The 17330-nt window shown below is 42.4% G+C and overlaps 1 protein-coding gene across 3 annotated transcripts in view; it reads left to right on the top strand.

Moving 5' to 3' along the window:
• The window catches only part of PDS5B (PDS5 cohesin associated factor B), a 156675-nt gene that overhangs the window by 101030 nt on the left and 38315 nt on the right, over window positions 1-17330 (top strand). For all 3 annotated transcript variants that reach the window (XM_019530089.1, XM_019530090.1, XM_019530088.1), the window contains exons 21-23: window positions 348-506; window positions 1497-1565; window positions 8484-8620. In XM_019530089.1, the coding sequence (XP_019385634.1) occupies window positions 348-506; window positions 1497-1565; window positions 8484-8620 (365 nt within the window). The remainder of the gene's footprint in view (window positions 1-347; window positions 507-1496; window positions 1566-8483; window positions 8621-17330) is intronic.

Genomic DNA, 17330 nt, shown 5'->3' with positions numbered 1-17330 from the left:
ACTTGGAGTGGGGACAATGAGTTAGAGAAAAATTACATTATGATTGCAACATTTTTGTGTTTGGTGTCCTTTATAACATACTTACATGAGTGGTTCTTAAATAAGTAATCCACTTATGTTGTTTAAGTTTAACAATACAGAAATGATATCCATTAATCTAATGAGTTCATTGTTTCTGCAAGACTTGTTACCTCTCACTGGGAGAGAATGTTGTTTCAAAAGCAGAATCGATAAGTTGAATAGACTAATTTAATAGAATTTATTCAGAGGGAAAAGGATGGAAAATTATTTTCTTAATGTGGGTAGACAGATAAATTGATATAATCTTAATTTGTTTTATTTTTTAGCCATTGCATAAGAGCCTTGATCTAAGCAACTTTGAACATCTCATTACCCCATTGGTTACCATTGGCCATATAGCCTTGCTTGCACCTGATCAATTTGCTGCTCCTTTAAAGTCTTTGGTAGCCACCTTCATTGTTAAGGACTTGCTAATGAATGACCGGGTGAGTACTTTAACTAGATGTGCTGCCTTTTGAAAGATTGTGTGCGTGTTTGGGGGGAGGGGAGTGGGGGGATCCTGCAGGTTATGTATTCAGTAAGTAATAAATTAGTATAGCAGTGAAAATTAGTGACTTACATGCTTCTGTGTGTTTGCATAAAACAAAGAGGTGTTGAGGTTGTGGCTCATGTCTTTGAGTAGGCTGTAGAAAATGAGACACGATCTGTAATTTTTCATATTGTTGCATCAAAGCAAGTGACTGCCTGCTCCTGTTAAATCTAATGGATGCAGTCCTTGCTGATTCAAGCAACATAGAGTTTTGTCATTTATTTCAATGAGGCTACGGCTTTACCATTTTTTGCCATGTGGGTGAGCCATTTCATTCAGTCTGTGGGATTCCTGGAGTGCCTGGGAACTTACTGGGTATGGAACTCTCTTGGAAGGGGGAGGGCATATGTTGTGGGGAAAGAAGAGCATGAGCTGTTTGCTCTGCCACCAGGTCCAGATCCAGCCTGCAAGGCACCCCATTTGGTCCTTGGCCAGTCCATGCACCCTCTTTAATCCTTGGCCAGTCCATGGGGCTGGCCAAGTTTGACAGCCATACTTTACAGGAGCGTGGCGCTCAAATCTTCAGTTCTACTTGGGGATATATATTATTTGGGTATAACGTATTGTTTGAAAATAAGCCAACCAGTATTTGGTAACTTTGTATGAATGCTTTTACAGATCTTTTGATCCCTGAAAATCAAAATGTTATGCCAATGGTATGTGGCCCATGGAGCGTTTAGCCCCTGGCCTCTTAGAAGCTGGACAGCCATGGCTTATGCTCTAAAGCAAGAATAGTAAAGGTGTTGGTAATCCAAAGGTGTACAGTTAACTTCAGACTGCTGCTGTTTTTTCCCCCTCCCTCTTCTTTTACAAATTAAAATGGGTATACAGAAACCTTCTCTTAAAACTAATATCTTAGTGTAACAAGATGTAAAATTTAATTTAGCTTCCAGGCAAAAAGACGACTAAACTTTGGGTTCCAGATGAAGAAGTGTCTCCTGAGACGCTTGTGAAGGTGAGTAAACTTGTTGATTCACAAATATACATGAAAGGGAAAAAATGTCCTGTGGATCTAAAGATGTCTGGAATTGGCTAAAACTGCCAGTAATGATTGTGGGGAGTGGTCTTAGTTTCTTTTAGATTTGCCCCTTGATCTTGACATTTTAAATATTTTTTAAACTTAAAAATTTCATCAAAGTGGATATTTTGCCTTCGGTCAGGATGTCCAATTTGATTTACAGAATTATTTGTTTTTATGCAAATAAGTTTAGGTATATGTATACCATACTGAACTTCAGTATTTGCTTTGCTTTTAACATGTAATATGGTCTTGTAATTTTCCTTTGTTGCTTCTCCAGTTTGGTTCTTTTTCTAAAGATGGAATGTTCACTGAACATCACAGTTACATCGCAGTATAGGCTTACTTTTTTCCTTACTGTAGCTGGTGTGCTTGATACTAGGTTCTTCCATCTTTTGTTTCTCCCATGATGAGACTTAATTATAACAGTCACTTTTTCCTTCCTTTTTTAGTAATCTTTTTGTTGAAATGTGGAGTTTTGAGGCATTATGATAACTCCCTTTTCTTCTTCCTCATAATCTTGTTTAACTTTTTTTTATATTTAACTCACTCTGCTGCTGCTTAATGCTTCAGTTTTTTAGAGCTTGGTATAAAATTCATTAGTAGATAAGTGGGACATTAGTTCCACACTATTTTGTACAACCTCTGCAGTTGTATGGCTTGATAGAACAAGTTATAAATGTAAAATTGTATGTCATAGCATAATGTCTAACTGTGATTATAAGATGATTGCTTGTTTTAAAAAAATATGAACAGCAGCTATTTCTCAATTAAAAGCTAACTAACTAAAGGTGAAGTTTGAGGCTTTGAAGCTCCTTGGTTTCTATTATCTTTTGGTTTTCAAAAATCTTTGTAAAGTAGTCAATAAGCTCTTTTAGTTTGGATAACCCAACAACAAATTTGCTACAAATCTTTCTTTAAAAGATTGGAATCTTTAAAAGATTTGGAATGAAAGCAATCTTTTTTTTTAACCAGTAGCCCAAAGAAGATACTATTTAGGATGCAGTTAGCAAGTGAAAGCAGGATTGTAAAATGACTTGAGAGCCTAGTGTTTACTGCCATCAGTAAGTGGTTCTAATTAATGTGTATACTCTGGTACCAAAGTTATATTATTAGTTTTTAAGTAAATCTCTCATTTGACCCCAGTGATGTGTTCTTTGTACAGCCCAATATTTAATATTTTTAAAAGTACTTTACAGCTTTATGTAATTATTTACTCCACTATTTTTAGGTATCAAATTGGTTTCTATAAATTTGCTAGCTAAACTTAGATCTTAAAGTATGTAATGTAAGCTATTGTCTTTTAATTTGCTACCGTGAAAATTGGTAAGTAGAGAATAAGAATACAGAATCCCTCTTTAGGATTATGTCTTGTTTATTTGGAAAGTAGCTAGCATATTTTTTGGATACTACCTCAGTCGAAACAAAACAAAACAAAATGCAGCCACCAAATAGTAAGCATTTTAAGGTAATTCTTCAGTGCAATACTGTACAAGAAGTAGAATAATGGCTGCTAGATCATATTAGTCCATCTAAACTAGAATTCTTTTTGACAGATATCAGTAATAAATGTTTCCAAATAATACATAAGGATTATCAGGATGGATATTCGAATTTATGTAATGGAACAAAAATGTTTTTATTTGTTTCTGTTCTGTTCCTGTATATTCTAACATTTTACTTGCATTTTTAATGGTTTTTCTCTTCCATAATTTATGTAGTTACTGTTTGATTTTTTTTTGTTGGCACAACTAAAATCTTGAGTATTTTAAGGTAGAACTCCTGTCACTACAGTATATTTTGCATTGCAAGCAGAAACTCAGACCAGTTATTGCCTCAGTGTCTGTAGTAACAGGAACATGGGAATGTCAGAGCAGCCTTTTCAGGGTATTATATGAGGCATGAACCCATCCTGTCTTTACACCGTGCGATTAGGATGAGAATTCCTGGAGAGGATTAAAGTTCTGATCTTGTCTGTTCTACTGATTCATATTAAGTTTTGGAAGACCACAATGTTGTTAAGTAATGTCTCACAACTTACTGACAATTTATGAGCTGGGAATAAAACTCAGCTGTCTAATAGCACAGATCTGGTGGCAGCCTACTGGAATATACTTGCTATGTTTCTGTAACTCTGCTGATTTATATGCATTTATAAGTTTGTTTCATGTGATCTGTTGGGTTCATTATATCGTGCTGCAAAGCCTAATGTAAGGGTATCAAAGCTGGTATAGCTTAGGGCTGGGCCTAACTCGCATGATATATGTGCCTCTTCTGTGTTTTTATTGGATATTATGCAGACTATGATCTTTGACCCTTTCCCTCAAAAGGAGATCCTTAGGCCCTGTGGCTTCAGTGAGCAACATTCAAACATCAACCAAGTATAAACCAGTGTTATGATACTTGCCTGCATTCAGTCTCATTGGAGTCCATCTATAAAGGACAGTGACAACACTTCAATGCCAGGAGCATTGGTGATTCATTGAGGGGATGATACAGTCATGAGGGAAGAAGTAAAGTATAGGAGGGTGAATAGAGGAGATTCTCAGAGCTGGATGGTAGAGGGTCAAAATGAGGAAAGAGGAGAAATAGAGAAGAATTAGCGATGATTTAAGGTAAGACAGGATTTTCAACTGATTGAGACCTCATACAGAAATTAAGTTTCTCCTGAGAGAGGGTTAAATCACTTCCAGGAGAGGCTGTTAAATTTGCACTTAATATTTACTTCTATATTTTAGAGAGAAGGTTCTCAAATTGTATATAAGAAGTTCTTATGTTAGGAAAAGTAATTTAAGTGGCTATATCAAGCATTCAAAACGCTAGAAAAGGCTAGATTTAAAGTTTCAATCTGCAGCCTTAGTTCTTGTGTTTGTGCATTACAAACCAGTCATAATTATGTCATTTAAAGTTACTTGTAAAGTGGAAAAAAATTCTGGAATTAACATACTAATTAAGGTGACAATACCTCTAGGGAAGGATTGACATTCTAACTCTATTGATATCCATCAGAAATGATGATATGAGTAACTGGAGACAGTGAAGAACTGGGTAGAGAAGGTGAAGATTTATCATCAAAGCTTCATTATCTTGCAGATGAGTGAAGGGATAAAATGAGAAAGCCAAAAGTTAAGCAGATTTAGATCAAAGGAATGAAGACAAATACCACAAGGTTCTTCAGCTATATCACTAAAAAGAAAAAAAACGAAAGCGTAAATGCTACTGTGCAGTGAGAATGAAATGCAGATTAAGGATATGTGGCCCCAAATCTAAGTTAATGCTTTGCTTCTATTTTCAGTAAGGATAATGGTGTAAAACAGGCTGTCCAGTGTGTCCAGGTTCCTCATACTGCTCAGTTCAAAAGTCTCCAAGCCTTGTGCCAGGACTGCTGCTGCGTGAGCAGCATGAACCCCTATGTTGCTGATGGTGATGCTTTAAACCCCTTACCCTGGCCACTGCCATACAGTGAGCTCAAGCCCACTTTCGCATCCCCCTGCTATGGCGGTGCTGGAGAACCCCTGCCACTGCTGCCATGTGAGCAGCACAAGTTGTCTGTCCCTCCTGCTCCCACCTCCCTCCCTAGCTGGCACTGTTGCACAGGCAGCCTAAATTTCTGCCCTGCTGCCTAGATAGTGAGCTTACCAAACTACCTCTGGCTATGGTGCCCTGTCCATAAGGACCGCAGCTGTCACCACAGCAAGAGTACCAGTGTGGGGAATGACAGCTGGGCGGAAGACTGCAGGCTGTCCATTAACTCCATGCAGGTTGGACATCCTTGGTGTTTGTTTAATGTACGAAAAGGAGGAAGGCCAATTCAGATGTATGTATAGGAATGGCAAGTCTCAGCTTGGAAACGGAAGTAGAACTCTCAGTTTTGAAGTTGGGAGGTCACTGTAATCTCCATGCCAGGCATATCTGATTCATTAGTTTGATTGAAGGCAAAGTTTGGAAATGAATTTTAAAGGAAAGAATAAAGAAAGGGAGCTAAAAGAAAAATGCACTGAAAGGCAACATTGGTTTGTCAAAAGATAGATTGTGCCAGATAAATGTAGTATCTTTCTTTTAATAAATTGGCAGATTTTTCTAGAGAAAGGGGCTGTGCGTTTAATCCAGGGGTGGGCAGTTATTTCAGGCGGAGGGCCACTTACTGAGTTTTGGCAAGTCATCAAGGGCCACATGACAAGCAGCCAGGGGCAGATAAATACTAATTTTCTAAATTTTTTAGGGGCCCCGCAAACTGGATAAAATGGCTTTGTGGACCACATTCAGCCTGTGGGCTGCATTTTGTCCACCCCAGTCTAATCTTTGCGGACTTCCGAGTGTTTTCTTGAGCTGCAGCTTCATGGAAAACAATTAGTTAAGACAAAGGAAATGGGGATCAGTAGAAAAAATGTCTCATGGGGAAGAAACTGGATAACAGGGAACCAAGTTGTATCTAAAACTGTTATGAAAAAGGAAGGTCACTAGCAGAGTTTCTCAAGGATTAATTAGAAATCCTGAGTGAATTTAAGATGGGGTTTGATAAAGTTATAAATGAATGTCCAGTGTGGTTGCTTATGCTACCATGTGACTGGACTCAGTTACCAAAGAGGTCTTTTCCTAGTTTTAGATGGCTAATTTTCATTTTAAATTTTATTGATAGGTAATTTTGGTTTGTTTTGTTTTCTAAAGCCTTATTCTCCCTCTTCCCTGGGACCCCATGGTTAGATTTCTGTTTCTTTGAGGTGATAAAGTGGTTTTTTTTTTCCCCTCATTCTTGCCAGTCAGACCTGGTTTTATTACTGGAAGGTCTTGCCTGAGCAACCTCATCTCCTTCTGTGACCAGGTGAAGCATTGCTTGGGCAAGGGAGACAAGGTTGATGTCTTACGTCTTGATTTCAAGAAAGCCTTTGACTTGGTCTCTCATGATGTCCTCATGACCAAGCTGGGGACCTGTGGCTTCGACCATCTCACGGTCCGATGGCTGGGGACCTGGCTCTGTGGCAGGACCCAAAGGATGCTAGTTGATGGGAACAAATCAGTGTGGCCCAAGATTTACCAGTGGAGTCCCCTGGGGCTCAGTGCTCAAGCTGATACTCTTCAGTATCTTCATTAATGATCTGGATTTGGGCATTAGATGCAGATTGGCAAAGTTCGTGGCTGACACTAAGCTGTGGAGGACAGGTTGGGGATACAGGCCAACCTGGACATGCTTGCAAAGTGGGCGGACTAAAACTTGATGACATTCAGCGTTGAGAAATGCAAGGTACTCCACCTTGGGAGGAAAAACAGCATCATATTTATAGGCTTGGTGGTGCTATGCTCACAAGCACCATGACTAAAAAAGACTTCGGGGTCTTGATTGACCACAAGATGAACATGAGCCACCAGTGTGATGCTGTGGCGGGCTAAGCAAACCAAGCTCTGGCATGCATCTACCCATGCATCTCAAGCAAAACCAAGGAAGTTATCCTCCCGCTTTACTCAGCCTTAGTGAGGCCACAGGTGGAGTACTGCATCCAGTTTTGGGCCCCCCACTTCAGGAGGGATGTGTATAAGCTTGAGAGAGTCCAGAGGAGAACCACCCATATGATCAAAGGCCAAGAGAACAAGTTGTATGAGGAGAAGACTGAAGGACATGGAACACTTCAGCCTGGCGAAGAGGAGTTTCAGGGGGCACTTGGTGGCTTCTTGTAAGTATATAAGAGGGGTGCATCAGGATCTAGGAGAAAACTTGTTCACCAGGGCTCCCCAAAGGAAAACTAGGTGGAATGGCTACAAACTTCTAGAAGGTGGATTCAGACTTGTTATAAGGAAAAATTTCTTTACAGTCTGACTGTCCAAGGTGTGGAACAGACTCCCCCCAGAGGTGGTGCAGGTGCCTACTCCAGACTCATTCAGAAGGCATTTGGATGTTTATCTTGCTGGGATCATTTGATCCCTGCAGACTTCCTGCCTCTGGCAGTGGACTTGATGATCTCATGAGGTCCCTTCCAGCCCCTAATGTCTATGAAATCTATGAAATATTCCCTATTTGTCAGATTTTTCAATGACTGCCACAATAACTAGTTTCTATGAAATGTGCTTAAAGGAGAAAGGATCAGATTTTCATAAGACCTTAGCACCCAAGAGTTCACATTTTATTCTCAGTAGCAGGAAAGAAGGTGGAATTCTTCTTTGCTTCATGGCAACTGCTGAGTTTTGAACTCCTTTGGAAATCTGGCCCCAGGTGATTATTTTTGCTGTGTTCAGTAAAAGAATGACAGTGTGGTAGGTTTTGAGGTGTATTGTCTTTTTAAAAAAATCTTTCCAGGATCTGGTTCTAGTAATATGTGAAAACTCGTATTGCATGTATAATGAATTATTGCAAGAATTCATGTATCATTGTGTATACTTTCACAGGTGGGAGGCATGGTATGTAAAGATTGCAGGTGTATATGTGCAGGTACACAAACCATCAAAAACTAAATGGATAGTTTGTCTTGTGTTGGTTTCAGGATTCTGTATAGTAATAAATATATGATGTGATGTAATGCAAATTAAAATAAGAGATATCACAGAAGAGCAGATGCTAATGATTAGTGACAAAGAATTAACAAAATTCTCTTAAACTTTTGCCTACTGTAAAAACAACAAAAACATTCAATGAGAAATTGCTTTCTTTTGTAGGAATTATGTTTATTTACTCTTCAGAAAATGTGGTAAACATGCCTGACAGTTTGCATATTTATTTCCTATCTTTAGCAGCGTTGTGTTCTTTCTTTAATAAAAGTATTGAGAGATATTTTGCTATATGATTAGGCTGCTGTAGCGATTATTTCAGGAAGTTGTTTTTGTAGGAAGTAATTGACTCTTATTACTTATCAACATTTCTTTCAGATCCAGGCAATTAAAATGATGGTTCGATGGTTACTGGGAATGAAGAACAACCATAGTAAATCAGGAACCTCTACTCTGAGATTGTTAACAACAATATTGCACAGTGATGGAGACTTGACAGAACAGGGAAAAATTAGGTATGGAATGAACAATTAAGTTAAGCAACTTACTACACTAGACGTTTTTGGTAACTTTAGAGGGATAGTGCATAAAGTCTAAAAATGAAGAGGCATATGTAGTATGATTTGCCTCGCTGTTACTCATGTATATAATTTACTACTTAACAAAATAATGGCATGTTAGATTAAGACTCCCAGGGCTTTTATTTTTTACTAAAATAGTCTAAAGATATACGCAACTGCTTTTCTCAACCTTTTTAATCTTTTGGATTGAAAAACTATATGGCATAGGTTCCCCTCTTTTTAATCATAAATTGGTTGTTAAATGTGTATATATATTAAATCCATGTTTACTCGTGTTGGATTTTTGGATGCTTGCCTTTCAGAAAGAAGATTAAGAGAGTTGATTCTCTTCATTCATTTCTCTGCCTCTTTCCCCCTCCCCTCCTCCCCCTGTTCATTTTTAATGTTTGTTTTCCTGGTAACATTTTAATCTTTCTGCTTAGGCAGAAATTAGAAATCGAGTCTCCCATCATTATTATTCCTGGCAAATATTTAGAAAATTAGCTACCGAAGTCGGTGAGGACTGAGAATATAGTAGTCATAGTAAAAAAGATTTTTAGGTTTGGTAATTATACAATAATTATGCAAGTAGAAGACCTCACTCATTCAGACTGTAAAATATTGCAAAACTGAGAATAGTGTACTGTTAACTATACAGTATCTTTTCACTCTAGCTGAGAATTCCATTTCAGTATAACGTAAATAATCAAAGCATTTTAAAATTTAAAATGCTATCACATCACCCATGCTTAGAAATAAGGGCTTCAGTAATAAGTCGGCTTTTTTTATCATACCTGATGAGGTGTATTGTTTAGAAGTTTTCTTATCAGTAGAGTTGTGAAATTCATTAAGGCCCCTGACAGATAATATTGCTTGATGGAAACTTAGTGTTCTTCATTTTCACAGGGCAGGCTATCCGGAGTGGGGGGAAAAGTGCCTAGAGACCTGGCTGTGCCAGCACTTGCTAGCAAGGGGGAGCTGGAGAGGTGTTAATGGGAGTTCCTATCCTCTTGTGTTCTGCTGTGCTGCTAATGAGAAGTAAGCTTAGAGCTCACCAGCCAGCAGTTGGGCATGTCCTGGGTGAAGGAGCTGCTTTCCCCGACTCTTTTGCAGAGTATGGGAGATGCGCAAAGGCAGGGTGGCAGGGAAGATTAGTGTGGCAAAATGCTTCTGGAGCCGCTTTTAAGATGCTGTTCTATATGTGCTTTTCCTCTTTCCCCATCATGTCCTGGCAGCTGTATAAACAAATTCTTTTTTCCATTTCTTCCCCCTCTCCCAGATTCCTGCAGTGTGCGAGTAAAGCAGATAATGTTGTTTACATTATGACCCTCAGTGGGGGAGGTGCTACATGGCTTCTTAAAAAAAACAGCCTTGAAGACCCATTGGTAAAAGGGAGGGGAGGGGTGGTGAGTAATGATGTCTGCTACTGTACCCTGGGGCAGCAGAGTTCAAGATAAGTCAGAAAGATCCTTTGCAGGAAAAAGGGTGAATAGGACTGTGGGGAGCAGCAGTCAATGCTGGTATGATGGAGGACTTGGCAGAGCATTATCACCCTATGTGTAACATACCATAATTTCAAATTAAGTTACAATACAAAGAAGCTTATAAAGATCTTCTTCATTTAACAAGTAACATTTTTGAGGCCTTGTCACCATTTTTGTGGCTCATTAACAAGTGATAAAGTGCTTGAATGTATGGCATGTTACAATTTATTGGTCCAGTAAAACATTGACTGCACTTTAAATATAATGTCTTCTAGGAGTCTATGCCTGTAACTACTTGAAATACATTCCGTTATTGCCTCTTTATGAATTGAGATTTTGCATTGTACGTAATTTGTCTTGCAACTTTCCACTTGCTTTTAGCATTCATGGAAATTTACTTTAAGGCTATAACTAGTTATAGGAGGCCTTTAAGTTAATAGATGCATATTTCAGTAAATAGTATGTTGGTTGCCTGTTGTGTTCATAACCTATGAAAAGCTTTTATTTTTTTCAATTAAGAGATGTGCAATACTTCAAATTTAGAGATGTTGTAGGAAATACAAATGTTGTTTTACTAAATGCTTATGAAAAGATAATTTCAATGTGATTCTGTCTCTCATTTTATGATTTTATGAGCAACATCTTGTTGCTTCAGTGGCTATTAATATACTCTTGAGAGCTTGTAGGAAGAGGGCTACACCCCTTGCTGCAGAGGAGAGACTAACCCCCCACAGTCCATATCCATTTTGCCGTGGGGTGAAATTCCTTCGTGACCCCAAATATGACATTTGGTCTCCCCTGAGCAGAGGGGCAAGACCCTCCTAGCTAGGAACTTATACATTTAAGTACTAGCAGGAATACTGGCACACCTCAGTCCATATCCCCAGTCTTGGCTGCAACCAACACCCAACGAATGCATTTGAGGGAGGCTTTAAAAAAACCCCCTAATATATGTAGGAGGAAAAAATTCCTTCCTGGCTTCATGCATGAACCAGGAAAGCCCAGAAGCATGGATAAATACCCATAATAGAAATATAGGCATAGCTATTCCTAGATCGTCCCTGACTAGTGGGTGTTGAATATCTTCTTGAACATCTCCAGTGATAGAGAGTCCACAACTACCCTAGGCAGTCAATTCCACTATCTCATTGTTATAACAGTGAAGAATTCTTCCCTGATATACGCTGTAAATCTTCTTTGGTACAACTTCGAGCCATTGGTCCATGCCCTACTGTCTGCAGCAAGCGAGAAGAGATGTTTTCTTCTTTATGACAGCCGTTCAAGTATTTGAAGACTGCTTATCATGTCCCCTCCTAAGCACCTTTTCCGCAAGCTGAACATACCTATCTCCAACCTCTCCTTGTATGACTTGCCTCCCAAGCCTTATATCATTTTCGTTGCCTGCCTCTGGACCCTCTCTAATTTCTCCATGTCCTTTTTAAAATGTAGAGTTTAAAACTGTACATGCCACTCTAGATGAGGCCTAAGCAGTGTTGAATATCACCTCCCACATCTTGCATCTAATGCTTCTAATGATGTAGCCCAAAACTGAATTTGTCTTGTGCAGATGCATCATATTGCAGACTTGTTGAGTCCATGATCAACCAAGACTCCTAGTTCCTTCTCTCTAGTGCTGCCATCTAGCCAGGTGTCTCCCATTTTGAATTCATATTTTTGAATTTTTATCCTGAAATTGTACCACCTTGCATTTGTCCACATTGAATTTCATTCTGCTGGCTCCAGCCCAGCTTTCCAATCTATCAAGTCCCATCCTCCAATGTGTTCACAATCCTTCCCAGTTTTTTTTGTCTGCAAACTTGTTCAAGAATCTTTCTGTGCCAGCATCCAAATAATTAATAAGCATGTTGGACAGCACTGGGCCTAAGACTGACCCTTGTAGCGGGATTCCATTCAACTTCCAGCCATCCTGATGATCCATTTATACCCTATTTATTGAAGTACAAGCCAAGCTTCCCCCCCCTCCTCATATTTGTATACATTGTCTATTATTTAACTAGTGCCACAATGAACATGTGCTCAGTAATGGAAACATGATATGAAACTGATTAAATACAGTCAGCACTGAGCCTGACTATAAAACACGTGGCCCGTATTTGGCAAACATAATGGTGGCAACCTACCCCAAAGATTGGCTAGTACAGTCTATCTGAATAGGATATATATTGGTGTCCATTGCACACAGTCCCTCTTGGCACTGACTCTTTTCAAGTCATAGTGAGTCACTGCATTGAATAAATTGAAATTTCCTCTTTATGCCCACAATGGAGCTGCACCTTTGTTTCCCATTTCCAATGATTCCTGTTTCTATACCACCCTTAAATGTCTGGCAAACTTCAGCAAATGGGGCCCCAAACAGTTGACCCAGGATCCATCTATTGTCCCTTCCCTCAGCCTGTCACATATTAGTATGGCCCCACCCTCCATGGTGGAGCTGGACCAGGTTGCCCTGCATCCCATTTGGGTATACATTTTTGGAGGATCCCAGGACTTGACAAAAACAGTGGGTTCAAGTCATGAGTAGGGGACCCTGCCGTGCATTTAAGTCTGACCATGTCCTTAAGGAGTACTGTCCATACTGTCAGTGGAGCTCTGCTCACTGCAAAGACAAGTCGTGTGGCAGGGACAGTCTCTGATAGTATGGAGGAAATAGGCTTCAGGGTGAAGAAGTTGTGGGGAGCAGAGGGCAAGGCATCTACCTGACCCCCCCCCAGATTTATTTTCCCTGATGTAGTAGTGGGTAGGGGACAAATTCAAGGCAAACTTCCAATTATTACTATATTTACTGGAATTTAAGATGACCCTGAATTGAAGATAACCACTTCAATAGTTAAATTCCACCCAAGGAGAATTTTTAATTTGGTATTATTTTGGTCTCTGGAATAAGAGATTTGATGGGATAGCTCACATGACTGGAGTACAGTTTTGGATGGGTACAAATAGTTCAGGAAGGACAGGCAGGGGAGAAGAGGAGGAGGAGTTGTGCTGTATGTAAAAGAGCTGTATGATTACATAGAGCTCTAGTATGAAACTGGAGATAAGCCAGATGAAAATCACTGGGTTAAGGTTAGAGGGGAGAGCAACAATGGTGATGTTGTGGTGGGGGTCTGCTACAGACCATGAGAATGAGGTAGATGAGGCTTTTTTCAGACAACTAGCGGAAGTTTCCGGATCACAGGCTCTGGTTCTCATGGGGGACTTCAAATCATCCTGACACCTGGTGGGACAGCAATCCAGCAGTGGTCAGGCAATCCAGGAAGTTTTTGGAGAGTGTTGGAGAAATCTCCTGGTGCAAGTGTTAGAGAGACCAACTAGAGACAATGCTTTTCTTGACCTGCTGGGAAGAATTGGTGGGGGATGTAGTAGTAGATGGCAAGTTGAGCAGCAGCGACCACAAGATGATTGAGTTCTGGATTCTGACAAAAGGAAGAAATAAGCAGACCAGTATGGACCCTGCACTTCAGAAAATCAGACTTTGACTGAGGGAACTGATGGGCAGGATCCTTTGGGAGGCCAGTGTGAGGTCGGGGAAGGAGTCCAGGAGAGCTGGCTGCATTTTAAAAGAAACCTTACTGCGGTGCAGGAACAAGCCATCCCGATGTGCAGGAAGAATAGCGAATGTGGCAAGTGACTGGCTTGGCTTAGTAGAGAATTTTTTGGTGAGTTTAAACACAAAAAGGAAGCTTACAAGAAGTGGAAGCTTTGACAGACAGTTTGGGGGAGTATAAGAATAGTGCTTGACCATGCAGGGGTGAAGTCAGGAAGCCTAAGTGCAATTGGAGTTGCAGCTAGCAAGGAATGTGAAGGGTAACAAGAAGGGTTTCTGAAAGTATGTTGGAAACGAGAGGTAGGTCAGGGAAAGTGTGGGTCCCTTACTAAATGGGGGAGGCAACCTAGTGACAGGATAAGAAAAAGACTCAGTGCTTTTTTTTTTTTTTTTACCTCAATCTTCACTGGCAAGGTCAGCTCCCAAGCTCCTGCTCCTTCTCCCCAAATTGTGCCACCAGGTGAGCAGCCTTCAGTGGTGAAAGAACAGGTTAGGGACTATTTAGAAAAGCTGGACGTGTATAAGTCCATGGGGCTGGATGCATGTGCATATGAGAGTACTGAGGGAGTTGGCTGATGTAATTGCAGAGCTGCTGGCTATTTTTTTTGAAAACGTGGTGATCAGGTGAGGTACCAGACTATTGGAAAAAGGCAAATAATAGTGCCCATCTTTAAGAAAGGGAAGAAGGAGAATCCTGAGAACTATAGACCAGTCACCCGCACCCCAGTCCCCAGAAAAACCATGGAGCACGTCCTCACAGAATTCATTTCTAAGTACTTGGAGGAGAAGATGAATCCATGGTGACTGCTCCCAACCACCAAGGGCAAGTCTGCTTGACCAACCTAACTGCCTTCAATGTTGAAGTGACTGGCTTTGTGGATGTGGGGAAAGCAGTAGACATAATATACCTTGACTTTAGCAAGGCTTTTGATACCGTCTCCCACAGCATTCTTGCAAGCAAGGTGAGGAAGTATGGGTTGGATAAATGGACTGTAAGGAGAATAGAAAGCTGGCTGGATTGTCAGGCTCAACAGGCAGTAATCAATGGCTCGATGTCTAGTTGGCAGCCAGTATCAGGTGGAGTGTGCCAGGGGTCAGTCCTGGGGCCGGTTTTGTTCAGTATCTTCAGTAACTATCTGGAAGATTGTATGGATTGCACCCTCAGCAAGCTATACAATGTCCTTGGATCCATGCCAGGGTCATCTCGCCACCACTGCCATCCTATTCATCCCCGGATCTCTGCTTCTTGAGGAGCCAGGTCACGTGGCAGGGACCAGCACTGCCTTGCCGCATTACCTGGCTCCACAAGGAGCAGAGATCTGCGTTGGGGTCTCCTCAGTGCCGCTGCACACCCTGTGCAACCCTGAATCTCTGCTCCCTGTGGAGCCAGGTCACGTGGCAGTGACCAGCACTGCCCTGCCATGCGACCTGGCTCTGCAGGGAGCAGGGTTCTGTGCCAGGGTCTCCTCAATGCTGCTTCCTGCCCTGTGCAGCTCTGCATTGCTGGGGCAGCACAGGGTGGGCAGCGGCAGTGAGGAGACCCCTGGTGCAGATCTCTGCTGTCTGTGGAGCCAAGTCGGGCGGCAGGGCAGCAGTGTACAGCTGTTTCCCTGCAAGCCTGGTTCCAAAACGCCAAAACTTTTGGAAACATATCCAAAACATTTTGCATGCCTCGTTTCACTTCAGAGATGTTTCTGAGCCTTCCATTTCAATTCAGATTTGGTGGTTTGGTCACTGAAACTGCCCAAAACACCGCCGAAATGAAGCGGCTGTCAAAACTTCACACAGCGCTACTGCCTGGAGCGTTACTGGGTGCTATATTCCTTGCTGGCATGCTCATACTGGGACCCTTGTCATGTGCTGGATCTCTCATCAGGATATGTGTTCTGGGTTTCTTGTTGCTGCTGCCAGGTCCTTTGCCACTGCATCCTGAGGGCCTTGCCTTATGCTGGGTCTCTTGCTTCTACTTCCAGGAGCCTTGCCATGTGCTAGATCCCTTGATGCCACTGCTGGGAGTCTTGCTGCATGCTGGATCCTTCCCTACTGTAGTTTGGAGCATTGGGTCCCTTGCCACATGCTATTCCCTTGTCACTTCAGTCAGGTCCCTCCCTGCAGTATGCTGGCCCCTAGGGGTTACTTCTCCCTCATTGCTGTCCAGTCCATGGGGGGGGTCCGTCCCTTCTGTGTGCTGACTGGGGTCCCTCTTCCTTGCTGCTTGAGCTGGCTGGCCCCTGCAGCGTCCCTCCCTGCTACATGCCTGGCCAGCTCCTCCCCACAGCATGCTGGGTGCCTGGCAGGCAGGTGACTGGGTCACTCTTGGCTGCTGTTTGGCTGGTGAGTGCTGAAGCAACTCAGCACGTGCTGGCTAGGCTGCTTGCGCACAGCTTGAAATGACCTGGCAGGCACCCAACAGGCACCTTCCCTACAGTGTGTGGGGTTTCTGGCCAGCATATGCTGAGTTGCTCTGAGCTGCTGCCCCAGCAGCAGTTGCTGGAGCACCCTGGCACACAGGGACCCAGCCAGGCTGGCAGCATGTAATGAGCTGCTCTAGCACCCATATCTGGGGCAGTAGTTCAGATGACTCAACACCAAGTTTCCCTTCAAGGTGTGCGCATGCGCGGCCATGAACAATTTAATACAGTGCCATGCACTAACTTATTAACACAGCACACCTATTTGGGGGGGAGCTGGGCTGCAGCACTGCAAAGCGAGGTGAGGGCTAGGTGCTGGCATGGTCTCTCCTCATTCCTGGAGTGCCTCCTCACTTATGGGCGCGGGAGCTGGGGTCTGCCGCCGGGAAACCGCTTCACTCCCCAGCCCCGAAGCTGTATGCCTCCTTGCTCCCAGAGGTGAGGTGGGGGCTGGGGCTGGCGCAGGTTCTGCAGGTGCTGGGTAACTGCTTCACTCCCCAGCCCTGAGGCCATGTACCTCTTCACTCCCGGAGGTGAGGCAGGGGCAGGAGCTGGGCTCTGTCAACTCCGGGAACTGGTCCACTCCCCAGCCTGGAGTCCATGTGTCTCCTCGTTCCCGGAGCAGGGACACGTGCAGAACTTGGCTTCCCCAGATCTCAGGTGTGCGGGGTAGAGCAGGATGATGCAGAACCTGGGTCTGCATCAGAGGAAAAGGAGCAGGTGCAAGGAATCGTTCCTAACCATGATGTAGTTTGGGGGTGCTGGTTACAACTGTGTTTGCCTAAACACATAGATAGACAAGGTGCTTTGGGTAAAGTATAGCAGTTACCCAAAGCACTTTGTCTAACCATGACATAAGATTTCTGCATCATGGATGGGGATTTTCCCATTACTGGCTCCAGGGAACTGGTCTGCTCCCCAACCCCCAGTCTTGTGTTTGAAGTCTTATTGTAAAATCCATTGCATGAGGATCCATTACATGAGGATTCTAGTCTATTAGGCTTAGCATAGTCTGGATCCAGGCTTAGCGAAAGGGGGAGGTAGAACTGAAGTGGCGTGTTCACAGACCAAAGAGGTGTGCTCACGGATTGCTACACCTTAGAGGGAATGTTGCTCAACATGTGCTGGCCAGAAATCCTGCATGTTGTGGGGATAGTTTCATAGGTTCTAGGGTCGGAAGGGACCTGAGCAGATCATCTAGTCCG

The sequence above is a fragment of the Crocodylus porosus genome, unplaced genomic scaffold (genome assembly GCF_001723895.1).
Source record: "Crocodylus porosus isolate Cpor-Errol unplaced genomic scaffold, CroPor_comp1, whole genome shotgun sequence".
Lineage (NCBI taxonomy): Eukaryota > Metazoa > Chordata > Crocodylia > Crocodylidae > Crocodylus > Crocodylus porosus.
Note: the sequence above shows the minus strand (reverse complement) of the source record. Positions and strands in the feature narration are given on the sequence as shown.